General features: G+C 39.3%; 1 protein-coding gene across 3 annotated transcripts; it reads left to right on the top strand.

Annotated features, from left to right (window-relative positions):
* The first annotated feature begins 95 nt into the window (after window positions 1-95).
* Window positions 96-25,062, top strand: rab11fip3 (RAB11 family interacting protein 3 (class II)). 3 transcript variants are annotated; one of them, XM_041973418.1, is made up of 15 exons: window positions 96-520; window positions 557-1,236; window positions 7,218-7,311; window positions 10,095-10,171; window positions 12,799-12,971; window positions 16,109-16,309; window positions 18,417-18,554; window positions 19,517-19,552; window positions 19,729-19,822; window positions 19,919-20,163; window positions 20,393-20,474; window positions 20,600-20,737; window positions 20,898-21,053; window positions 21,172-21,312; window positions 21,445-25,062. In XM_041973418.1, exons 2-15 carry the CDS (start codon window positions 760-762, stop codon window positions 21,556-21,558), a joined length of 2,166 nt encoding a protein of 721 aa, XP_041829352.1. In that variant the 5' UTR covers window positions 96-520; window positions 557-759; the 3' UTR covers window positions 21,559-25,062. The 3 variants fall into 3 exon arrangements, with proteins under 3 accessions (XP_041829352.1, XP_041829351.1, XP_041829353.1); XM_041973417.1 differs by having other exon boundaries at window positions 96-1,236; XM_041973419.1 differs by lacking the exon at window positions 18,417-18,554 and having other exon boundaries at window positions 98-1,236.
* The last annotated feature ends 1,995 nt before the right edge of the window (window positions 25,063-27,057 follow it).

Raw genomic sequence — 27,057 nt, 5'->3', positions numbered from 1 at the left:
TTGTCGTGGCTCTTTTCTCCCAACTTTGCTGATGTGATTGGAAAAACGTCTGCCTTTAAGGAGCTGACTCTTTCAGAGGATTTCCCTTGTGGGGGCTCAAATGTCCTTAGTAGAGAGACTGAGCTAATCGACCTCCGTGTGCCATCCTCTTCCACAAGGAACTCTGAAACCAATGCAGGTGATCCATTTTTATTAGTAGATCTTCTCTCAGACGAGCACCCTTGTCTTACCCAGGAACTCTCAGGTGAGTCATACCCACAGGGTGTCACTGAGGAGCAGGCAGATCTCCCTCCCTTACAGAGAAGAGAGACGTTGTCACCTGAAACTGGAGACAAAAGTTTATTCCCTGATCAAGTGACCGATCTGCCCATAACCAGTAGCACTACCCTGCAAGGAGTACCTGAGAACTCCCTACTGTGTAACCACATTAGCAAACCACAGGAATGCTCAGAAGGATCTGTGCCTTTGTTGGACTTGGAAGTTCCAGATTTTGACAGCGGTTTGGGATTATGCCCTTCTAGTCTTTCCTCTGTTTCCTGCACAGATGCTCCATTAGCGTCGTCAGCAGAGGAATTGGAGGTGGCACATGCAGAAGCTACTTTAATTAGCAATTTTCCTGCACAGAAAGAAAGTAAGAATGACTCACTTGCTCTGGGTTTGTCAGACAAACTCTCCTCTCTGACACTGGTTGAAAATGGCTGCCTCGAGGGTGATCTCACCAGTGAGAGTAACTCTGTGGAGAATATTTCTAAGGATTTGATGGAAGAAAAAATTTGTTCTGAAGCCAAAAGTCAAGGAAATGAGGCAATGGCTTTGGATCCGTGTTTGACTGCTGAAGAGATCCACAGTGATGAATCTTGGGACCTCAAACCACAGGAGGGTGTGCATAATGAAAGTGTTTCCAGTATGAAAGTCAAGCAGAGGGAAGAAGAGAGGCTAAAGGACACTAACCAGCTTGAGGAATCAGACTATCATGAAGTGGCTTCTTTTGATTTTTCACTTCAGGATGTAAACAGTTCTTCTGAAGCTGGATGGGTTAGTGATCCAACTGTGGAGGCTGATTCTCTCTCTAAGATGGTGGTAGATGACTCGCTGCCAATGGTGTCAGCTGTGACTACGAGGGAGGAAGATGTCTCTCCACTCAAAGCTGTATTCGATGCTTTAGACCAAGATGGAGATGGCTTTGTCCGTATTGAGGAGTTTATGGAGTTTGCGGCTGCTTATGGGGCCGATCAGGTGAGATGCCTTTTTCTTGCACTCTCTGCTTTTTAGGGCCCCTCCTGCGAAATGCATGTTGAGTGAAATTCCATGTAAGGTGATACACAGCTCCATTCATTATTGATTTTCTGCATGACTCGAGAGCCTACAGCAAAAAGTCTGTTTAATACAATCAGTTGAAATCCATCCACTGATTTTAGTTTTGCAGCCAGTATTTCAGGTCATAAATAATCCAAATCTTTTTGGACTCATTATTGAATGAAGTTAAAATGATTAAAGCACCAAGATGCAATCATTTTGGCCATTAAGGTTTGTGTGAATGGCTGAATGTTTTATCTGAAGATTAACAATGCTGGTATACTGCATCTACTGGGTCGCAAGTTTAAATATCTTTATAAACGTCACTAGCTTAATGTTGCCCCAACACATACAGCAGTAAGATAACCCATGCTTGGGTGTTGGTGTGCTTCGCTGGAGCTCCCAACAATCAGTGTAAAACATTAATGTCAGTAGTGCAACATATAATATTACTCCTGAATTAGGATGTTATCTATCTTTTGAAGGGCATTCAGGAGCTTTAGATAAACCAGATAAACCTGTGAAGCATATTGTTTGTCATGAATTCTATCAGGCCGAAAACTCCTCCATATGTCAAATGAGGGAGGCTCATCTCTCAATTTGCATATCCTGTGGTTTGGGGTAATCTCTTGTGGTATGACTGGGGCTTGTTACTCCACCCCTGACCCTCACCCTTTTGTTTCTGCAGCATTTTTTTTAAACAGAAAGCAAAAGGCAATTGTTTAGTTTTAATCCTATGAAGTGTAAATCTTCAGGGCAACGTAGAGCACATTTAGGTGTTGGCATACTCTTCAGCAGAAACCATAAATATTTTACAGAGATCACACAATTCATACTTTAAACTACTTTAGTTTTATTTCTGATCATGCTTATGCTTACAAGAATCAAACCAAGGTTCATCAAGATTATCACTTGTTTGCAAATAGCTGTAAAAGGTAGACTCTACAGTACCATGGCCTAATAAGCTTTAGTGAACAGATATTAAAATGATCTTTTTACACTATAAACTACAGGATTTTGGTTAAAAAAAAACAAGATTAAAAGTTGTTGCACTTCATTTAACTTTTGCTAGCATCTTGAGAGCTTAGCTTGTTTTGCTTTCTCTCCAACATATTTGTGTTAACCAGATTTAGTTAAATTGTCAATTTAAAATATATTAACCAGCTTAAAACAATTTCACTCTTCACTTTTTGAACTGAGTATTCTGTCAGTGATCCACTCACTGAATGTGATGCTCCCTCACTAATGCTTTTTAATCCCTCCTCTCTCAGTTCAAAGCACCTTTGTTGCCCCTGATTTGTCCCATGTCTAGCCATAGGTATCTGTGCCTCCCCAGGCAGAGAATTGGGAAGGATTAAGAGTAAAATGTATTCTCCTGAGTCAGAGGGACTTCATGGTTTATTATCTGTCCACAAACTGTCACCAACCTTGTTTTGAGGGACAGAGGAGCAAAGCTTTAGTCATTTGTCTAATGTAAATCAGTTGGTCCTGTTGAGTTGCTAGGCTAGGGACTGTTAAGGTGATACAGTTATGTGACACTGTTTTTTTTTCCATTTCAAAGGTGTGGTCTGTTGTTCTACACCAGGGGTAGCCAACGTTGGTCCTCGAGGGCACCAATCCAGCAGGTTTTCCAGATTTCCGTGCTCCAACACACCTGACTTAAACTAATGAGTCATTGTGAAGATCCTTATAGGCTGTTGGATCTATTTAATTTGAGTCAGGTGTGCTGGAGCAGGAAAATCTGGAAAACCTGCCGGATTGGTGCCCTCAAGGACCGACTTTGGCTACCCCTGTTCTACACTATGTAGCTCATAAAAATAATTGGCCTCCTGCACATCAGTTCCAATTCCAAATTGTGCAGATTTCTTGTCTTCTGTGTGCTGGCTATCGAATATCTGGTTTCCAAGAGTTGTAGGAGCTCATATGCTTTTAAAGGAAACTTCTCAGTTTTCTGTTGTAAAATGGAGAAAAAGGGCATGCTTTTTATTTTTTTTCCAAATACATTAAGTAGACAACAGACAGACTCCACAGACTTTGTGGAATGCTTTATAATAAATATAATATTTCAGTGGATTCAGCAGCCAATATCTAGACCCAAGGATCTGTTAAAAAATGTCAGGTGTGGTCTAACAAGGTTAACACAGACACTTTTTGAGGTTGTCTCTGCTGAGCTAGTGAATGGTTCTCTTTTCAAATTATTTCAGAAAACATCTGAAGGTACTTTTCATATTTTGAATATGCTTTTCTGATATATGCTTTCATAACATCCATCATGAGATAAACAGGGTTTGAATAACCTCCCTGACCAAATCTGATCTGCCAAATTATACTTTGGGCAGTGGAAGCAGCACAAGTATTTTAGCAAGCAGTTGAGAAAGAGAGAGAAATTACTAATACTTGAGAGTTGTGTGTAAAACCAGTTACCCGTGGGGTTAAGGGTCCTGATGTCACAGTGATTTTTAAGAATGACTGTTAAAAAAACACGTGGTTTACCCATAAACTTCAAAATATTATTTTTTTCCTTGTGGGTTATTGTCCTTGCAACGCCATTATGTAGGAATTTTGTTCTAGTTTTTATGCTTAACATTTAAATGGGGCCATAGGAGAAGGATTTGCATTTGTGCTATCCTTTACCTCTTTGCAAATTTCCAAGCAACCTGTCAAAAACCAGGAAAGTATTCATAAGGTATTTGCATGAACGCCAGATTAGTGCTTGTATGTTAAGCATGCAAATGCTTCCTGCAGAATTATTGCAGGGTATGACAGGAACCATTTTTACATCACAGATACTGTATTGTGTATATGGTTTGAACATGATAATCATAATAAATGGTAGAGCAGGAGGCAAAAACACAGTTTATACTTATAGCTTCTTTGGGTAAGATTCAGGCTTGCTGATGAGTTAAATCAGATGTTCCACTGAAATCCCGCAGTGTGCCATTCAATATTTCCTACCTGGCTCTCACACATTTCTGGGTGAGACGCGTATTTCAGGAGGACAGTTGAGATAGGTTTGATTTGCAGCCTCTGTTGTTGATGTGAAGTTACACCATCTTCTTTAGTGTAGCTTTAGAGAACTATGTTGTCTTTGAACTATAGACTGTCCTTTTTAGACCCTCCTGAAGAATATGTAAACTCAAAAGGGGAAAATGTCGTGCAGACATGCATCAAATCAGTGAATTCAGTTATTGAAAATATCTTTCTAACCTCCAGTCACTCTGGTTTGACCTTGATTTAGCACAAAAGCTATACTGAACTGCATTGTGATGAGGTCTCTCTCATGAGTCGACACTGCCGACCCTACTTTGGCCAACAGCCTCTCTCCCCTCACCCTGTGCTTTTATGTACCGCCCCTCTAATCCACAATGGAATGTCCCATGGCCTAAAACATCTCCTCTCTTGAGTTTACTTTTGTGTGAAACATTCTGCTTTTAGATTGTTTTCTGTTTCAGGATCACTTTTTCCTTTCACATCAATTTTGCCAACCCATTGAGCTTATGATTGCGGTTATCAGTTTTGTTTAGGAACTATTGTGAAATCCCCTTTTGAGACAGACTCTAACTACAGGGTATTCTCCATGGGGTTATGCACAACAGAGGCCTGTGTGGAGGCGGTCAGGCGTGCCCCGGCACTGATTAGACACAAATGGAGGAAACAGAAAAACCACAGCTCCTTCGCTGCTCCGCTAAGCAGTGGAAATGACAGTTGCATTTGTGTTTTAGTTTTTACCTCAGTCTTAACTCATGTGTATATGGCTGTAACCCTTGGAAAGTTTAATCACATGTGTTATTGTGAAATACAATGTTGAATATGTAATGTATAAAATACATATCTAAAATGATAAAGATTTAATTAAATATAAAGTTAAACACAAAAATGCAAAACAAAACAAAGGCAGTCAGCAGATTTAATAAAGTTTAATTATTAGTCCATGACAATGATGAGACCACAATATTAGATTAAGTATCTTCTTAATAAGAACAGCTGACCTTGTAGTTACTGAGTTAACCCAGGACAATTTTCCATTTTATTCAGCTACAGAGGCTTTTCCAGTAGCAGCGCTTGGAATCACAACCACCTTTTCGTTTTTTAGGTTAAACCTAGGAATAGCCAACACACTCGGCTGGCAAGACCCCAGGGGCCTAGCACTGCTGTGGAGCCTCTGCACAGATGTAGGCCATGGATATATTTCACAGTATTGTAGCTTAAAACTGCTCCATTTGGCAGCTTGTTAAGGGATGAATTATAGGAGTAAACTATCCCTGTCTCTGACAGTTAGAAACTATTATGGATACCAGTTTCTTCATTATTGTAACAGGCACGCAAAGATGTAATCAGAACCCATTAGTTAATTCCCCAGTCACACCTCAGTTTTCTCACCTCACCCAGCAGAGGTGTTTCTGAACAGCTGCCTGGAGCAAAGTAATTTCCCGTAAAGTGTGATGCTCCATTGTGAGGTGAAACACCCACCACTGACCTCAGCTACATATTTCTTTGAACAGGTTCAACCCATTAGCCCAGAATATATAGCAAATCTACTTTATAGAGAAGGTAGCAGAGCAAAGAGAATTTTATTGGGTCTTGACCTTGCATTCTAAATCTAACGTGGTCTCTGTTAACCACCATTCAGTGAGATCAAGCACTCCCTCTTTTCTGACTACGGTACAGCTGGGCTTAATTCATCAACACCAGATCATAAGCCATGGGGGTTGTTGGAGTCAGTTTATTAGGATTTTCAGCGTTTCAGCCTCTTGAGTAAGAGCTAAGCGTTGCTAAGCAGATCAGCTTGTTTTTGTGTAACTGATATAAGAATCATAGAAGAGAGAAGCCACACGCATATTCAGAGTCTGTGTAAGATGGCCATGTTCACATAGTGAGTCGACTTTGAGGAATAAGTGAACCAAAACTTCACATGTAATGATCTCAGACTCTGTTGTGGCAACAGTTAATTTGTCAATGATACACACCTGACTATATGCTGTAACAATGGTTTAGTGGTTTTTTTTGAAGGACGTTTGACTTGGTTTATTGTGTGAAAATACTTTTATATACACAGATGATTTCACAGATACAGACTCATCTCTAAATTATAGGTCAGGTATCTTGGTTATTTATTTTTACATACATTTTAAAAAGTAGAACTTAAAGTGGTTGCCAAGGAACTGACTGTAGGAGGTGACAGCATGTAGGTGCACTTATATAACCCCATTTAACACTTAAGAGGAGCTTCTTTACACAACAAAAGCCACAGTGTGATGAATGTTATGAATTAGGTGACACAAAACTTAATATATTTACTCTTAGGGCTTGTTTGGGTTACTTGGCTAACCTTTTTGTTTTGTACTACTTGTTAGTTTTGCAAAGTGTCAGTGTGGCAGAATACCTGGTCTGCGGCTGTTAGATTTGGACTGTTTTTTCTTGCTATAATCCAATTACTTTAACAACTGTACCCTTTGTACACTGTAAAGTCCTTTTTAAACTTGCTATTGCACTAAATCCAATAAAGCAAATCACTTGACATGTGCAAAAGCTGATTTTCTCCTAGAGGTCAGAAATGTTTTATTGGTGATTTTCTGCTTTGTAATCAGCATAGATGTGGCGTTAACATAATTCTACATTTTTATTGCAGGGTGATTAAAATAATCTGAAGTGTAAGTTTAAAATATCTGAATTTACCCGGTGTTCAGATGAGATGCTTGGTGGTTTTTTTAAGTGGTGTGCTTTTCCATTGAGCTCAAAATTCAAATACCTTTGGAAAGTAGAGTAAAGTCCTCCCTTTTGTGGCTAACATCCGCTTACATCACTTATGTCATCTCAAAACTGCTAGGTAGAACAAACAATAGCTTCACGTGAAAGAGGTTTTCTTCTTCCATTTCCTTGGCAAATTTAGTTTTTTTTAAGATTGTGTTTGTTTCTTCCAGGTGAAAGATCTGACAAAGTTCTTGGATCCCAGTGGCCTCGGAGTCATCAGTTTTGAAGACTTCCACCGTGGAATTTCTGCAATTAGCAATGGAGGTGAGATCAATGCATTTCTTTCTGTCAATGATTTGTTCTCGTTGCAAGGGCTTTTTCTGATGATCCCATGTTTGTACCCTCTGATAGCCAGTTGTTTAGGACTAAAACATTTAGACAACCCAGATACAGGAAGCTCTCACTAGAAAGGTTTTAATATTTGTGTGATGATCTAATAAAATGCAATTCATGATGAATCTGAGTCTGATTATCATGTCAGATACCACTCCCTAATGGTTACAGGCTATGCTAAATTTATTTGGGCATGTACATGGACAGCCTTACTCTCTTAACATCTGGCCCCATCTCTACACATTACCCATGGTGCCAAATTTAGTTGTCGCTGCAACATGTTCACAATTATTGTTCAGCCAAGATGAAAGAGTTGAAGATCAAAGATAGAAGACTGACCCAAATGTGTTTTTTCAGGACACAGATGCTGGCCAGAACCATTTAGTTGCCCTCCCATTCATTTTATAGAAACTGTTTCACACATTTCCTGAGTACTTTAAATTTAAGCTATTTCCTGTGGTTGCAAGTGGATGTGATGGATTTAAAAAGTGTCAGTTTAAAACTGAAGTGACAAGATGTTTGACACAGTGTTCAGAGCACAATGTTACCACTGCAACAGTGCGTTTGCTGCCTCAGTCTATCCAGCTTATTGATTTCTAGTATCCCTGCCCCAGGCTTTCTGGGTTACACAGCTCCGGTTACTTGGATCATTAATAAGTAATGCAGTGGAAAGCATGAGATGCACAGACACATGGGCTGACTGGCGACGTTTCAGAGCAGGAGTGGCAGAGAGATGAGCTTTGGGCAGAGTGTCCTGTTCACTTTAATTATTTACTGTCCTTATCTCGGCCCTGTCCTGTCTGTTTTTCACTTATTATTCTCCTCCTAGTCAACCATTGTTGTAAAATCTCAGTGACAAGTAAACATACATTTACTGGTATGTGTTGACAAATTTATCCAGATGAAAGGAGCTTTTGTAGATATTAAAACTTCTATGGAAACATCTTTTCAACTTTTAGTAGCTTCTCCTTTATCTTAGTATTGTTGAGCCAGTTCACATCTCATGTAACTAGGATTTAGGTTTTTTATTTATTTTTTGGACTTTAGACACAAATCACTGTGTCTGATTCCCCTTTGCTTGCTGTCCTTTCCTCTGCTACTCCTCAGTATTTTGTTTTCAATAAGTCATGTTATGAATGAATAAAATATCTTCTGCCGGAGGAGTTTTTCCCCATTACCATGCAAAGATTAGATCTTTACTGTAACTTCCCAATTTGCTCACACACTGCTGACAGAATTCCAGTACACTTGTCACTTTTAAGCTAAACAGCTGATCATTACATCCACCCACCCCCCTTTTTAACCACACTTAATGTGAATAGAGGCCAAAACCTATTCCAGCCCGACGCCTCGTTTCAGTAACAATCTTATTGCACTCCCGCTTTTTTTCAATGTCAATGAAAAGCATACTTTTTTAATAAAGACATGTCTGCAGGCTGTGGAAATACCTGACACCCTGCAGAGACTTTGGCATGTCTGGAATAACAAAACTTAAAGAAAATATGTGTCCTTGGACAGTTGGACAAATTGCCAAAAGGCTGCATCATCTCCTAGCCTCAAAAAGCAAAGGGTTACATAAGACTCAGGGGCATTAAACCCCCCGGGTCTATTGGCACACTGGATTACTGTTTGTGTTCTTTTCTCTCAGTGAGGCGCTATTCACAGCTCTGTTTACTAGATACAGGAGCAGCAGTGGCTGATGGGACTCTCAAGGGTCCACCTCAGGTTACACTTCTAGTCTGCAGGTGCCTTCATTGGTGGGACTTTATTGACAAATATAAAAACTGGATATGGGTTGCTTCTCGTCTCATTTTGTAGATGTTTTGCCTGTCCTCTTATTCTTGGAGATTGTTGTTCCCTTGAAATGTGAGAGTAAAAGTTACAAGTTTACTGTCATGTCACACTGGGATTGCTGGCTGTAAATATACCAACACAGGATGGTTAGGGTGTGAACTGTTAAATGTGATTATACCGTACTTGACTAATCACATGAGAAAGGGAAATATTAGTTATGTACATTTGGGATTATCTTGATAATGATTTCACATTTATCCATTTGTAAAACAGTGTTCTTGTTTGTTTTCATCACAAACACCCAGTTTCATGATTTAAAGCATTTAAAATTTCAATAATAACTAATCACCAAACACTATTTTCAGTTACTATAACAAAAAAATGCGACTCTGACATTAGATTATCTCTAGAAGCCTAGCGGGCACTAAAGGTTTTCATGGGATGAAAAGACTTTAAAAGACCATTGTGTCAAATCTTCTGTATGAAGTCTGCAGACAGTTAATCAAAAGGAAAAGAATCTGCAATGTGAATAAAATAATGTACAAAACTACCATCTTATCAATGTCTTGTGTTTACCAGATAAAGATTCACACAGGCTCCTGAAATTTTGATGTTCTTGTTCACAGTGCACTTGCATGGTTTATATTTAAAATACATCCATGTTAAAAACTGGCTCTTGATTATCAGTTAAATAACATGAATGTGTTTACCTACACTACTTTTTTTCTATGGTACTTAAAAATATACTTTATTTTCTATAATCTTAAGGCACTTTACAACTCTCCTTACTACATATCAGCTGTCTGGACAACAATGTTTGTGCTTAAAACACACCAGTCTCATATTTGCTTAATTTTTTCTGCTGTTTGACTTTGTTTATTTTGCACACATTAAACCTGCCTTCTTACTCATATCTCCAGGCCCAGAGCCCCAGCTCTACAATGTAAACTACAATCCAGGGGATGGAGCTGTTGGCTGTCCAGAGGAGTACGATGAGGTGAGGAGCCAAACAAGAGGCTTAGCCTCTGTCTAGTTGTGTATGTGATCCACTTGTTGTGATTTCAGTTCCTATTTATGTGCACGGCAGCACAGTGTGAAGGCCATAGGCTGAACTCCCTGTGCACTCTCACTCTTCCCACTGTAATTCACCAAGTGGCTTGCAGAGTTATCATTACCACCATGTGAAAGCTCCACAGACTGAACACACTGGTTTGGCTGACACTAAATAGCATCTGGCTATGCAAGGCTTTTGCGTATTCGTTGACAAATATCAAATTGGCTTGAATCTTTGAGACTTTCTGAATGTGTGTAGACTTGTGTTTTTACAGTTGTGGTTGGCATATCTGGAATTCTTGTCTTCTCGTGTGCACAAAACTTGTATATTTAACCACCAGTACTGCTGGCCTCTGCAGGATTGAAAGGTTTGCTATTGTGGGCCCTTTTAATGTTGCTGGGCAGTGACTCTTGTTTTGTGGCTTCACATTAAATGTCAGCGCCCCCTCTTGCTGTGGTTTAGAAGTGCAGACCCATGTACAGAAAAGGCAGTAGTAATCATGTGCTCAATCCATTTAACTCCCTTTTATTATTTAAGAGTTTGCATGAGTTTATAATGCAATAAATTTATTAGCCATTCTGTTAAGATACTTTTTTCAGAAAATATATGAATGACATTATCTGCCTTTTCAGGTTTCTTAAAACAAAAAAAATCTCCTAAAATCAACTACAAAGCAGTATCTAATGTATTGTAGAATCTGGTAAGATCTTGTTATATATTGTGTGATGACAGATTTCTTTGAAAAATGGATGCCTATAGAATTAACAGTTTAAGACATTTGGAGTTGCATTACTTGCTTTCCTCCAAATATTCCCAAACCAAGGCTATATTACAAGCATGTGTATAATTTAGCCCTGGATTTGTTGTGTTTGAATTTCATACTGCTCAAAATCTTTTAGTATGTGCTATACTGCTCGCATAAATGTATTTAGATTTAGGGTAATTATCCTTGCGTGACTGGTTTTTAATGTGAATAATAGATACTGTTTTTGTGAGTGTCCTTTTTTTAGTTGCACATTTTAATGCAGTTGTTGCAGTTATTTTTCTACATACAACCAAATCTGAACAAATGAATGGAAATCAAGCTACAAAAGCTAGAAGATGCTAGTAAAAATGTGCAATTCGATGTGACTTTCAACAAACCATGTGATGCAGCCAGTTGTTTATAGTGTATCTTCTGCATCAGATATTTCCGCTGCTGTGGCTGCTGTTTACTGGAAGACATTCAGAGTTTTTGGGAAGTTTGTGAATGTTTGAAGTAGATGCCACACCTGTGACCATGGCCTTGTTTTTCCCTTGAGTTTCTGGCAGAAAAAGGGTTCCTCTCTCTCAATGGCTGTGCTGTTCTGTCCCTGTTTGCTTTCAAAACAGTCAAGGTGAGGGTGTTGAGCATTGCCCTGGCATAACAGAACTGCCCCTTCCAGCACATTTTCCCTTTAACGATTTGTTCCGTCTGTAACTTTCTAATTTATATTCCAAGTTTAACTGCTAGCATTTTTTGCATATCCATTTTTTTAATCCTTCTTCTAAAACATTGTTGCACACTTGCACTACCTCTGACAGAGTTTCTGCTTAGTGTGCTTAGTTATTAGTTGGTACACATTCAGACAGTTAAGACGGGTTGCTATGATGTATAGTCCTCCTTCACTGTGTAGCCGTAGGCATGTAGAACATGGCTTAATGATTTATACTGTTATTCAGCTGATCGTGTGACGTTTTCACTGAGGGTTGAGAGCTTGATTGAGCGTTACAGCTCTAACCTGTTACTCTTTGGACTTTGTTTCTGTCTCCTCCCCTCTGACCACCCAGTGGAGCTGAATGAGGTGTAACAGCATTTTCCATATTTTCCAACTTACTCCCTCTCTTGCTGTCTGACGGAAAGGTGAGGAAGCTTTAGTAGGACTTATTAGTGGGACTCTCGTGGCAGGCCAGCTTTCTAGGCAAAAAGAATGGTTTTGGAAATGGTGGATATTCATCTGGGCCCTGCTTCTTCTGACACTTCATGTAGACTGGTATGTTATGCTTTCCAACATGACTCACTTATGCTGCCTTCATGGACTCACAGCTCTGATACCTGATTGTGTCTCTAGTTGCTAATAGCTTCAGATGTTACTTTTTGGCAAGAGTCTGTGTTTGGCATTTGGTGTTTGTTTGGAAAGGTGTCAGCTTACTCAATCTGTTTCAACGTTTTGCCAAGAGGTGCTGGGGTTTTGCTTTAAAGTGCCATCAGAAAAGCAGCTGACTGTCTGAAGATGTCGTTAGCTGATTTATGTATTTAGTAAATGCACAAATGCGTCCTTTTTGGATTTATAAAGACCTGTAAAACAACTATGAATACTTTGTACTGCTGAACTGGAGCAGTGTGTGCATTTAAAACATTTATTAGGCCATTTTAATTAGGCCAGTAAAAGAGATGCAGTGTATATGCAAACTTATCTGCATATATCACATTCTCCTTATAAGTTTACCTTGCTACTACCTTTCAGTTATTCAGATTATCATGGATTTCTGAGTTTACTGATGGATGGACATATTGTGTTAATGATTTTATTTATTTTCTGTGATTGTAGCAAAATGAGGTAACAGACAGTGCATACCTGGGCTCTGAGAGCACATACAGTGAGTGTGAAACCTTCACTGATGAGGACACAGGGGCCCTTGTACCTCCTGAGATGCATGAGGATGTGGAGACGGACAGTGGCATTGAGGCCACCCTGCATGACCCTGAAGACAGTGGAAACAGGTCTGTATAGATTTTACTTCCATCCCATGTATTATATTGGTTTTGGAGTACATACTTCTATTTCCTGGATATACCGTTTATGCAGTAGATGAGTCCAAATGTTTTGACTGGTACTGTATGTAAAGCTGAACGATTTTTTTTTGCATCATTCATTGTAATCCTATTGTTCTTGTTGGGAACCAGATCACCATCAAGCTTTGTAATCACTCATGCCCACAGAATTTGCCAAAAATATGTTTTAAATCTCCGGCCAAGGGTTTGTACTCTGACTTCCCTGCACTGACCTTTCACACAGATCACATGGTTTACGAGCCTACATGTCCAGCGCTGGATCACTGGGGTTCTATTTGGGTCAACAGGCAGATTAAATGAAGGCAGTAGACTGCCACCACTATATTGACTTAATGCCTTTAATTCCCTTGTGTACACCAGTGTGTGTGTAGAATATCAACTGGACATATTGTGGCTTGTACTGTCTTTGCTTTTCTTTTTCTTCTTTCTTAATGGTCAGATAATCAGCTCTCACATGGATTTTGGGGTAAAACTTGACAAGAACAGCAGGGATTTTTACTGATGTAGTTTATTGTAAAGCTGAACCAGGGTAGGCCATGACTTGAAATCTGTAAACTTTGAACAGAGAGCCATTTTTACCCATGTTTATTGAATACAAGTGGATTTTTTAATTTATTTATCCTTACTTAAATAGAGGTTTAATAATTTTTAGCTCTCAGACTATAGCAGAAGCTGTTCATTTTGACAGTGAATGTTGTTAAATGCTATCCTTTCCAAATTCAGTCATTTTGGTTTTCATCTGTCTCTGTAATGATTTTTGGACTATTGTTTGTGGTTTTTTTTTTTACATTTAATGCTCTGGAATGTGCTAAGTCATCACAGTGTCCTATGCATTGTTCACCAAATAGCCAAAACTGTAAAAGTGAACCCCTCTTACTGTGTGTTATTGCGCTGCAGATGTCTAAAGTGATGGGTGTCTCATGCTGACACAAAACTGTCAATCCCTAAGTTGAATAAAGACTGAAGTCTATCATTTACCATTTAATAGTTTAATTTTGTGGAGCCGTTAAATGTTTCTGTGATACAAACACAGAAGTTAATTGATTTTGGTTTCCCTCTGTAGAAATGGCTGGTTTTGACAGGCAGCTCCTACAGACTAGATTTATAAGTCTACACAAGTGTTCTTGTTGAATTAGTGTTTAGGGCAAACACCAGAGAGGAAGTGCAGCGCTGGCTGTATCTGCTGACTGTGTGACCTGTCTGTCCAGCTTGATGACGGATTAGAGTGGTCTGTTTGACATAGATGTGTTTGGACTTCCCCATTCCGTGTGTAAGCCTTGAATTCCAGGAAGTGTTGATTTAGCCTTTTTCCCTTCTCTCCCCTACTTGTTTTCCCTTTTTTTTTTTTTTTTTTTTGGTCTTATTTTTGCAAATCAGGTTCTCCTCCTATTACTCATACCATCACTCTGTTCAGCCCGTTGACTGGAACTTAACTCTCAGACTAGATGACTCTGTAACCTTGATATGCTGTCATTTCAGCAGTGTGTTTACCAAACATTATAAAGTCAGCTTAGCAGAAAGTGCTCCCTTATATTAGGGGCTCCATCAGTTACAGCTTTGAACTGAGAATCGTTTCATGTTTTTTCCCAAAACATTGAAACAGTTTGCAGCTTATAGGGAAGACTAACTGGTAAATGAGACTAAATATACAATTTTCTAAGTAAACTCTGCCTTGCAGGTGTTGCTAGCTGTGCTAGCTTGAGCTAGAAGTTGCATGCAGAGTGATATTAGGAATAGAAGCATATGCACTGAGCTTGGGGATTAAGAATCTAACAGGATTAGTTTTCCCTCCCTCTTCTGTCCTAGCCTTGTGTCCCCACACACATTTGTCCCTTGGATAGTCAGCGGGACTGTCTGTTGGTTGCTGCTTAGCCTCAAATCTGATTAAGCCACTCAGAGTCAACCCTTTACCAGTTCAAATCTTTTGGGGGTGCAGTATCTAACGACAGGGGAGATTGGCAGCTCATTAGGAGCAGGGACGTGGCCATTTCCAAAAGGCTAGGACCCTTTTGTTTTCTCCAAACTGGAGAGTTGTGGTTTTGTTTTAAATCGTAAACTGTGAAACTTCAGGATTCCACTCTGGTTGTCAGGAGTTTTAACTCCAGTTGCCCCAAGGCTTTCACGCCAGGGCAGCGGAGGGCGTTTAAAGATGCGTTCTCGCTCTTCACCGTCCCTAAGTGTTAGGGACCTCAATATGGGGCCAAGTTGTAAGAGACTGAGTAAAGGGTAAGTGACTATAAATTGGCGATAAAACATTTAGTTCAGCTTAATGTTCTTTTTTTTTTCTTAATGTTTTCCTCCAAGAGACACTGAAGAGTGTTAAGAGTCATTAATGGACAGATTTTTGTCTATTATCAGGGACCGGGATGGTATTACTCATGTAAACAAGTAAAATGAGCTATGTCATCATGCTAACAAAGCAAGCTTCCTGCTGATTTAGACATCCTCATCCTGTGTGTGCTCAGTATATCTTAATGTGGATAACAGGAAAGTCTACATTTCCAGATTTCCTGTTTAATTAAGATCATAGTGTATCTTTGGTGACAATACCAATGTGGTGCAAAGACTTGCATACTCATAATTGTTTTTCTGGTTTGTGAAATAAATAACCAAATCTGAGAGCCAAAGTCACAACCTTTTCTTAAAGCTTGACCCACATTGAAGCTCATGAAGGCTCCTCTCACATGTGTCAAATGTTGCCACAGTGATTTTGTTACTAGTAAGGAACAAGACATGTTGTTACAGCCAAAGCAGCCTTTGGGATTAATGTGAATTAACAGATTACGTTTAAAGACGAGCGATTGAACTTGTCCAGATTGCTGCTCTTCAAGGGGTAAAGATTAATTGTACTTGTTGGGGTTTCTTGTTTTACAACATATAGCCAGATCCAAGTTTCTGGTTTTACTGTAGTTATGGTGTCTTATATTTATTATGTGCCTGGTTAAAAATAAACACCTACTTGGGTATTGAACTAATTGTACTTGAGTTGAAACTTAAGTTAACAATGTTGTTTTGTGTTCATACAAGTAAGCACACTCAGTAACACAATCATGTATGTTCCTCAGGTTTTCCCTGAACTCCGAGCTCCACAACCACTCCCTGGTGAGCGTAATCGGTGGAGAGGAGGAACACTTTGAGGACTTTGGGGAAAGTAATACCTCAGAGCTGCTACTGGAGAACAGCGTGGAAAGCTCAATGGGAGATGGTGACTCACCTCTCACACAGCCCCCTGAGCAGGTCAATGGCTCATCAGTTCTCTCTCCCAGGTATAAACTTGTCTTCCATACGCAACATTGGACTGTAAAAATGTTGTGGGTCCAGTTGTAACAAATTATAAGTGTACATTTTTTTCACAATTGTACCCCCTTTCTTCAGGATTGCTTACTATAGAAGCTGAGACAGCTCAAAGGTTATTTAACTGGCAAGAATATTGATATTTCACCACACTATCAAATCACAACTTTTTTTTTTTTTTCGTCAGCCCTTCCTGAAGAGGTGTGGCACTGTCACATTGTTGGCTAACTCTCCAACCTGGGATAATTTAATTAACATTCTTTGGAGAAAATATTTCTATTTCAACAAATATACTGATGTATGCCTTTGATAACATCTATCTGGAGACATCCCTCTCCCTCCGGTCTGCCTTCTTTTCTGGTCAAGGTCAAGATAACGTGGAAAGAACTTTGTATTCATGCCGTCAGGGCGTACTATTGCCTGTCTGGTGACTCTTGCAAAGATAGTGCAAAAAATGCTGAAAATGCAGATTTATGGCTTAATCCAGTCTTTTTTTTCTCTTGTTACCTTGTGATTTAAAGAAGCATCTGTTGCTAAATGCCTAAGGACAGACAGATGGATTCAGACTTTGAAGTCAGACATCTTGAAGGCTTAACTCCCCAGTTGTTGTAGCACAATAGGCTGACTTTAAGTCAAATGTCAATTAAAAACAAAAATACAGCAAATCACAAATGTATTCACACTTCCAAATTTTATGCATTTTAAATGTTGAGGTGGTCTTCTTCTAGCCTTTTTTTCTACTCATTTTTCTCCCTCATCTGTTTTTTTTTTCCCCCCTCCCCCTTAGGCAGTCTAAGCCGGATAATGCGTAATTCCCGCTTGGGTGATATTTCCTTGATTTGCCTTGCCAGGAAGCTTTTAACGGCTAACTGCTTAGTTTTTCTAAGTCTGTGACAATGTGAAAATAAAGCTATTGTTACTGGATTGGTGCTAATTGCACAGTTTCAGTTATCACTTCTAAAGACTCAAAGTACAGCCTCATTTGTAATTTCTACTTCTTTATTGAAGTGATTGTTACTGCCAAGCAGGTCTTGTAGAACTAAAAGTACTTCACTGGATAATTCCTGGATAGTAATTTGATTGATCCTCATGCTGAAGTTGTGCCATACAAGGATTTGTTCTAGGAGTAAATTGATAGATGTCGGTATTATTACATGTACTTTCTCTAGCAAGACGTGAAAGAATTTAAAGGAAATGAATTAGTAATGCACATATTGTATTTGTTTATTGTTAGTATTAAAAGCTGGATGTGAAACATTATTCCCCATGCAACTTGATCAGAATTCTGCCTGCTGGTTAGGCTAAAAAATACTCACAAAAAACTGCATCCCACAAACTTCACCCACTCGGTGTGAATGCGTCACCGTGTTTTGAGCCAGTCTGTTGGCGCATGTGGCAGTGCTGCCCACACACACACGCCCACACTTATCTATCTACATTACAGCACTGCTTGGTTACTTGTGTTCTGCACAAACAAACATCGCTGCAGACATGTTTTTTTGCTCAGTGTTCTTTCTCACCATTGGAAGAACATGGCTCAGTATGACGATGCATATGGCCATAAAGTGACTCTCAGTCTGTCCTGTAACAGTTTCTGCCTACATAAACAGAAATATGTGCCAGGTTGTTACATAACTCAGACCAGAGTCTCACCGAATGAACAATCAGCTCAAAGGAGTCATGTGAAGACATCTTACAGCTTCCAACAATTAAATAAACAACCAGGTGTTTAGAGTCTGTCGGTTTGATCATTTTAGCTTAATAGTGACTTTGTGTTGAAAGTTGAAGGTTACGTGAGCTGACTGCAAAGATGCCAATAGACAAGAGTTCAGAAAGAAACCTCTTTATCTGGGAAACATCTTGTGTCTGAACAGTATCCTAAATACAAATCCAGGCCACTCTGCAGTCTGCTTTACATCTTCCTTAAACTTTTAATCTTTTAAACTCTCATGTGGATTTCACTGATGCCTCCTGCAACCCCAGAGGTGTCCTGTCCCACCTGAATGCACCCCCCCTTTCCCTTTCTCGTCCGTCACTCACCACTACCTCCTCCTCTTCCCCCTTGTTTCCTCTTTCCAGTGCACCCGCTTCTCTCCCTGACTGCTTTCAAAGCTTCCTCAGGGAGGAGGCACTGGACTTTTTCTGTAGCCAGTGTCACAAACAAATAAGTCGTCTTGAGGACCTCTCCACTCGCCTCAATTTCCTAGAGATGACTAGGTAACACATCACCCACAACCTCTTCTGACAATAAGCTGTGTGTGTGTGCTTGCAGTGCTGATTAGATGCAGCATCACGCATGTCCTCATAATGTGTGCATGCTGTGCTGGACTAGCAGCAACATGGTGTTTGTTGTGATGGAATGTACTCGCTCACACATGTGAAATTGTGTGGGTCTGTCTTAAGCCCATCTAATCTCAGTGTTTCCACTCTTTCCTCATCTCCACCCTCTTGGTTTTTAGTTGCGGTGTCAGTGCATTGGGGGGGACTCACTTTCAGTGGCTACACTGCAGTTTTTAGATGCTGGTAGCCAATTTATTCCATTGCCATGTGTTCAAACTATGTTTTTCTTGTAACAGTGCTTGGTTTCACAGGTGAGTAGTGTGTGTATTGTTGCAAGCATTTACTTATTTTTTAGTTTTTACAAAATCCGTTTTTTTTTTTTTTTTTTTTTTATAGTTGGGTAAAACTGCCAAACGATTGGTTTTTATTGAAGCAGACTTGCTGATCCAGGATTAAAGACCTCTAGCCGTATTACAGATACTTAAGATCTCTGGTAATCAGATCAATTCGACTTCTGTTCCTGTAAATTTGAATCAGAGCACAGATTTGCATTTGATAATTCTTGACACTAATTTTAAACATTTGTACCTTTTTTTTTAAGTTTCTGTAATAGTCCAACAGGTCAATCAAAGCAAAACTGATCCAACATCAGTTCTTTCAACACATGCTTGTGTGTCTGTTAGGTTGCTGTGTGTTTGAATACATTTTAGCTTTAGTTTCTATAAAAATTCATGGCTTTATTAGCAAAACTGCCAGCATGACTGTATTATTTTTTTTTGTTTCCTGCTGTTAGAAAGAGAGATGGGGGGGTAGGAGAAATACCAGGAGATGGTGTCTCTTTCCTCTATCTTTTTCTCTTCCTGACCATTTTTCCTGTTGTTCTGTCTCTCCTCATCCAGTGCTGGCAAGAGGCTGTCCAGCAAGAAAGTGGCAAGGTAAGCAAAATAGTTTTGATTCCCACAGAACGGCAGCATAATTCTTGTGCTATTGCAAGAAAACGTTGTTTGAAATCTGTAGCTTAACAGCTTAAACACACACAGCGGGGATTAACTTTTTTATTTTGTTTGTTTCTGTTCTTTTTTTCTTTTTTTTTTCCCCTCCTCACATTCAGACACCTCCTCCAAAACAGCTCAATGACACTGGACACCATGAGTGACTTAACGCGGGACATCCTGGAACTTGCTGATAACGACATCACAGACAAGGTGACAAAAACGCCTTCATAGACATCTGGTTAAAAAGATTAACATCTGTAATTAGTCCATTTTTCTAACTGTGACACATTAATTTATGTTTTCCAGGTGCTGCTGCTGGAGCGTCGAGTGGCAGAGCTGGAGAAGGAATCTGAAGCATCGGGAGAGCAGCATGCACGGCTGCGACAGGAGAACCTTCACCTGGTGCATCGGGCTAATGCCCTGGAAGAGCAGCTGAAGGAGCAGGAGCTCCACGCTGATGAGCAACTACAGCAAGAGACTCGACGTCACAAGGAGGCCCTAAGCAAGCTGGAGAGGGAAAAGGGGCTGGAGCTGGAAAACTTGCAGGCCAGGTGAGGAGACCAGGAAACTCATTTATTAATAATTCTGGCAATAACTGTCATGTTAGTCAGGACAGTCATGGCTGTACACTGCCACCATCTGGCACTAATATTCCATTGAAGGAGTCTTCTATCTATTTCTGTGATGTACCATTAATCAGTAAACAGGGCAGATGTGTTATATGCTACTGTTTTTTTTTTGTGTGTGTGTGTGTATCTAAGATATTTGTTTGTTTTTTAGGCTGCAGCAGCTGGATGAAGAGAACAGTGAGTTGAGATCATGCGTTCCTTGTCTTCGAGCAAACATTGAGAGACTAGAGGAGGTAAAATCAATTATATTTGTTTTTTGTTTGTTTTTTACCTTATGTCTCATATCTTATTGGCTCCTTTTTTCATTTATTCTTTACACTCATCCTTTCATTCTTTGCTTTATTTCTTTTATTTCTAGGAGAAGAGAAAACTACAGGATGAGTCAGAAACAATGTCTGACAGGCTGCAGGAGGAGACAGAATCTCGTAGGAAGATGGGTGACAAGCTGAGTCATGAACGTCATCAAAACCAGAAGGAGAAAGAGAGTACTCAAGAGGTGGGAGTGTTTTGTTTATGTAGGGGAAAAAAACTCTTAATTTGTGTACAAATACATTGTCAATACTGTCAGTACTGAACAACCCTGTCTAAGTAAGGCTCTTTTCTCTCCCTGTAGTCCTCATTCCTGACTCTTCTTCTTTGTTCTCTTTGTACCTCAGCTTATTGAAGACCTGCGTAAACAACTTGAGCACCTACAGCTCTACAAGTTAGAAGCTGAAGCAAAGAGAGGACGCTCCCCTGGCGCAGGGCTGCAGGAGTATCAGACCCGCACCCGTGAAGCAGAGTTGGAACAGGAGATCAAACGGCTCAAACAGGTAGCAAGCACATTGCTATTTCTTTTAATTATTCTGCTTTTTCATTATCTACACACCAGGCTCCATTGTTTTATGCTGTCACAATTTGGCCTAATTATTTTTTTGTTGTTTTTTTCAGGACAACCGTACTCTGAAGGAGCAGAATGATGAGTTAAATGGCCAGATTATCAACCTGAGCATCCAAGGAGCCAAGAATTTAATGTCAGCCTCCTTCTCCGACTCTCTGGCAGCTGAGATTAACTCTGTGTCTCGCACAGAGGTAGGTTTACAAAACAGTGGAAGAAGTAGTAGAACACTATTTTTTTAGTTCACCTTTTGCTTTAATTGAAGTGTTGTTTGCCTACTCTGTTACTGCCTGTCTCTTCTGCTGACCTCTGTTTTCTGTTTCTAGCTAATGGAGGCTGTTCACAAACAGGAGGAGATCAACTACAGACTCCAGGATTATATCGATAAGATCATTGTGGCCATCATGGAGTCTAACCCTTCCATCCTGGAGGTCAAATAAACACCATACAGCCAGAGGCCACTTACAGTGACTCCACAGGCTGTTTAAAAAAAAAATAAACAAACAAAAAAGACATTGGAGACATGGCAAGAAGAAAACTTAATGAAGGAATGGGAATGAAAAAGATTAAACAAACATCAAATAATGCACTCAACTCACCTGACACCTCTGAAAGGAAGAATTATAGATTTCTAAGAAGTCATGGCTGTCAGTGGAAAAAGAATAAGCTTTTTTTTTTTTTTTTTTTGTGTGTGTTCTCTTTATTTGGATATCTCATGATTCTGTGTGTATTTGTATGTTAACCCTTCTGAAAGCACTTGGGTTCTGGTGACTTCCATGTATTTGGCTAGAGGGACCCGAGTCTCCCCTGTTGAGTGATTGTGTATGTAAGAAGTCAGTCTAAAGACTTGAACATTTTCCCATCCTTTTCCCCAAAACGATGTTTGATTGAACTAAAGAAAAAAGATCAGTTATGCCTAAAAGCCTTAAAAGAAAGGTGATCAAAGTATTCTACAAACTGAACCAAACATGCCTCAGATTCAGTCTGAACTGGGATGCTCTTGGTATGTGGGCTGATATCCCCTGAGCCATGCTGAATTGTGCTTTAATCACAAGCCGCATGAAGCCCTGGTCAGGGGGTGAGGACAGTGTGTCCTGAACATTTTTAAAGCTTGCCCATCAGGCCCTGCGCGTGTTCTGTCCTTTAACCAAGTTCAGCTGTCATTCCTGTGAACCCAAGTGAGGGGTATTTCTGCTGACTTGCAGATGAAAAATGCCTGGAGGGTTTTGTTTTGTGTGTGTGTGACGTGTTAAACATCTCCTCGTTTGCTCCGTGTTTTGGTTTTGAACCTGTATGGTGACACTAGATGGGCTGAAAAGGATGACATGGTCATTCATGTTAGCTTTGGTGTCACAAATGAAGAGTGGTTTATTTGCTTCATGGTTTATTTTTACAATGAAACAGGGTCCTGGGGCTCAGGTGGGCTGGGAAATAACTATGTTTCCAACACATCTCATTTGACTAGGTAATGCCTTTGACACGGAATTAACCTGCTCTCACACGTTGTTTTAAACTCACTCCAGACACTTGAATTAAGGGAAACTAATGAGTGATCCTGGAAACTGTAGCTTTTATTTTCTGCAGCCCACCTGATCCCAGCGTTCTCCGGCTGAGTGAAATAGGGAAGCTTATCCAACCTATTTTTCTGCACAAGTGATTTATTGTCAGTAAAAACTGGTATCGTGACTGAAATGCTGACATTCGAAGAGTCGTATGTGAAGAATCAAACGCTTCTACTTTGCACTGTTTTGATTTCATTATTGTTTTTTGTTAATAGTCTTAAACTTTATTGTAAAGAGTTGGAAGTCATGAATGAGGATCATTTTGCAACCTATTTGAATATGACAAACTGGGGGATTTTGTTACTACAGACATATCGGTACAGTTGAGACTGGTGTGGTCTGCACATACTCCCACTTATGCTTTAAAAAGAAACACTAATATAAGACCATATTTAATCAAACATATCCAATGTGGCAAACAATACTGCAGCCATGTCTTGAGATTAAGTTAATGTACATTTATATGCTGTATTTTTTTCAGTCCGTTTAGAAAGGCAAGTAGCAATAAAGCTTGGCAAGAAGATGGACTCTAATGGAGGAAGATACAACAAACCTGCTTTTCATTTCTTTTGCTAATAGAAGAGGATACATGGACTTACTGGTACTGAACATTTATGCTGATCTGGATATCGAACATTACTGTTGGATTTAGTTCATTTTGATAGTTTATAAAGTGGACTTTGGGGAGATTTTCAAACAGCATGACATTCTTCGCGAATTTGCTAAGAGTTTCTATTTTTCACTCTTTTCACCTCTATCTCACTGCTCTTCTTCACCTGCTGCTCCATGGAACAATGGCCTTGGATGTAAATGACTTGTACATGTAAAGTTTTTTCTACACTCATTCTAGATTATAGGTATTTTTATAGTCAAAGATTTTTTTTTTCTTGTCTTACACAAAGACAGCTGCCTGTATTCTTCTCTAGCATGTAGCGTGTACAGTACCTTTTTTTTTTCTTCTTTTTTTCTCGTTTTAAATCACATGCAGATATTTATTGACAACTCACACTCTGTGATCTGTTCTGCTGAAAATATGTTTGTACTTTTTTGAATTCACAAGGGGAGATTACTTCACATGATTGAATCTGTGGGGGAAATTTTTTTTTTTTTTCTAAATGAAGAGAGTTTAAAAATTTTAGCGTTGGTGAACGCGTCGCCGTCGTACGCCAGAAGCTTGAATGTGACGACTCAGAAGGTTTGTTGAGGTCTGTGCATTCTTCCATAATGCTGATGTTGCTTTGACCTCTCCAGGGTTACAGTTTCAGATATGTCAGAGTGTGCAGCTTTTTTGGTTGTCTTCCCAGATGGAGTAGGGTACTGCATGGATACACATATTTCTTATTATACATCTCTGATCCACATTTGACTTGTGTTTTGACTGACAAATAATACATTACAACATCCATCAGTGGAATTGCTGGATGTGTGACCTCATAATGTCTACATGACACCTGAAACCTCAGATCCAAGCTTGCTGAGTTCAGCTTTTTGCCCTTTAGTGGGACAGGATCTCTCCCCAACATATTTACTTGTTTCTTTATAATTCTAAGTTAAAAATGATTCTTGTACTTGATGACATTTAATATCCCTGATACATATACTGTTTATCATCTGTTCTCGACAGATAGTTTGACCAACATGGCTGGCAGCAGTACGATTAGACAGAGCTAACTAAATATTTGTTTTTGGCAGAGCTGAAGGTGATTGCACTTTAACCAGTTCCAATTTCTCCATCCTAAATCCTGCTTCAAAATGACCAAAGATGTTTAGACTTACACGGACACTTTATCCATCAGGGTCCGTGACCACTTTCGTTAACACTTTTTCCTGTTATGAATCAACAGGCTCTCGGCTTGCCCTGAAGTAAAGTCAGAAACTGACCTGCTAGTCTAAACACTGTGCCTCTGTGTCTCAAACTTTGCCTCTAAACTAACCTGAAAATGAGCCCTGGGTGAAGCACTGACCATGTGACTGTCAGTTCGTTAAATTATAACAATGAACCCTGAACTGTAAATATGAATTGTCATTTTGTGGACTTTTCTGTTTTTTTTTTCTTGCTCACACTCACTTCCAGTGTCCAAAGAAAGTTTGCTTAAGGCACAAACATCACTACTGGGGTAGTGCATGGCTTGCCATTATGTGACATGGGAAGATAAAAAGAATATTGTAGAAAAGAGAATCTGTAAAACTTAAATTTGTTCCTATTTTTGAAGATAAATGTATAAATTAAACAGTATTGAGTACAGCTGTATATTATTTTTAAAGCTCCCCTAAATTATCTAATCTTAATTGTAACTGGGGAAGAATAATGTCATTGTAAAAAGAGAAAATTTAAAGGTAAGCAGTGAAAGTAAGATTAGAAAAATAAATGGAATTAAAGGACCTGTGTTTGGATGCTTCTTTTTTTGTGTGTTGATTTATGACTTTTTTTTTATAGCCTCACTTACTGCAGAGTCATTGACCTATCAGCCCCACCTACTGTTTGATAGCATGTACTACATCAATCCTAAAAGCCCTACTTCTTCCTCCTGACTCTGACACTTTATTTTAACCATTTCAACTTGCAGATCTTTAAGGAATAAAGTCCATCTAAAAACTAATTTTATAAGTACAGAGGAGCAATAATGAAATTATGTTAAGTGTATTTTGTGATGGAAGTCCAGAAGTTATTTGTTCTTGTCAGTTGGTTCACATTTGATTGACTTAATTGAAATAAGATATGGTGATAAATTGTAAAGCCGTTCAAGTTTTAGATTTTCTACAATGTTTTAACTTGTGTGGCAAATACTCAGCTGTTCTTCAGCTGTTAATTAAATTTATATCAGTATAGTTAATGTGTCCCTGAGCCCAAATTAGAACTGGTTATTAAAAAAAAAAAAAAACAATGCTCAACTTGTGTGTCAAACCTGGACAGAAAAACTGTAACATGTTCTGTGACTGGGATTAGGCTCTGATTTCCATCCATCCATTGTCTATACAAGGGATGGGCAGCTCCGGTCCTCAAGGGTCACTAGCCTGTAGGTTTAAGATGTCTCCATGCTCACACACACCTAACTAAACTAAAATAAGTCTAATAGCTTATGTTCTGCGCAATGACACATTAATTTTTATCAGGTGTGTTGAAGCAGAGAAGTGTCTAAAATCTGCAGGACAGCGGCCCTTGATACCAGAGTTGCTCACCCCCGGTCTATACACAGTTCTAGTTTAGGGCTGTGGAGGGGCTGGAGCCTATCCCAGCTGCTGTCAAACAGGAGGCAGGGTACACCCAGATCACCAGTCCATCACAAGGTCCTCATCTTGTATACTGAAATACAGTTTGAAGAGTGCAAATTAGCTTGTAATATTACTAAATGTTCAATTATCATATCAGGTGTTTGAAAGACTGTGCCCTCAAAGCAAGAAGGTCGCTGGTTTGAGCCTCAGCTGGGGGGAGGTTGGAAAAATGGCCTTTCTGTGTGGAATTTGCATGTTCTTCCTGTGTATGCGTGGGTTCTCCCTAGGAACTTCAATTTCGTCCCACCGTCCAAAGACATGCATGTTGGGTTAATTGGTCACTCTAAATTCTCCCTATAGTGAGTGTGAGCGTGAATAGTTGTTTGTGTCTCTATGTTGACCCTGCAATGGACTGGCGACCTGTCCAGGGTGTACCCTGCCTCTCGCCTGCTAATTGCTGGGATAGGCTTCGGCTGTCCCGTAACCCTGTATTGGACGAAGAGGTATAGAAAATGGATGGATGGAGGTGTTTTGATATTAAGATAAGTTCTTAATGCTTATATTCTAATATTAGGTTAGGTTATACCTAGCTATAAAGATTGCTTATCAAGCTTTCCAGTGATGGCACGACACCAATAGGTATTTTTAAAAGGGCAAAATAGTCAACCTGGGACAATTTATATGTGTGTGTAAATTTAAGGCTCACCTGTTGTGGTAAATATTTGAGGAAACAAATTGATAATAGGATTTTAGGATTAATTTATTAGACCCCCAGATTTTATTTTATTTTATATTATATTATTTTATTTTATTTTATTTTGCCATATAGGACTAAAGCTGATGAATAGAACAAACATTTAGGACACCATAAAATCTGGACAGGTAAAGGAGAGAAGGGTATCAGATAAGTCAATATTCTATCAATTTTATCACGATTAAAAATCAACTCTTGTTACACAATAGAAGGTTAAACTCCTACACTTGAGCTGATAAGTAAAGAAAAAAAATTAAAAGCATCCAATAGCATATGGCTGTCATTAATGTCAAGGCTCTAATTTCCACTTAATATGAATTTGGATATATATGGTTATATCATGGGCTGGAGGTCTTAAGTAAACGGGCTTTAAAAAAGACTGTTGATCACTGGCATTTATAGTATGTCGA

This window comes from Melanotaenia boesemani, chromosome 21 (assembly GCF_017639745.1).
Source record: "Melanotaenia boesemani isolate fMelBoe1 chromosome 21, fMelBoe1.pri, whole genome shotgun sequence".
NCBI lineage: Eukaryota > Metazoa > Chordata > Actinopteri > Atheriniformes > Melanotaeniidae > Melanotaenia > Melanotaenia boesemani.
Note: the sequence above shows the minus strand (reverse complement) of the source record. Positions and strands in the feature narration are given on the sequence as shown.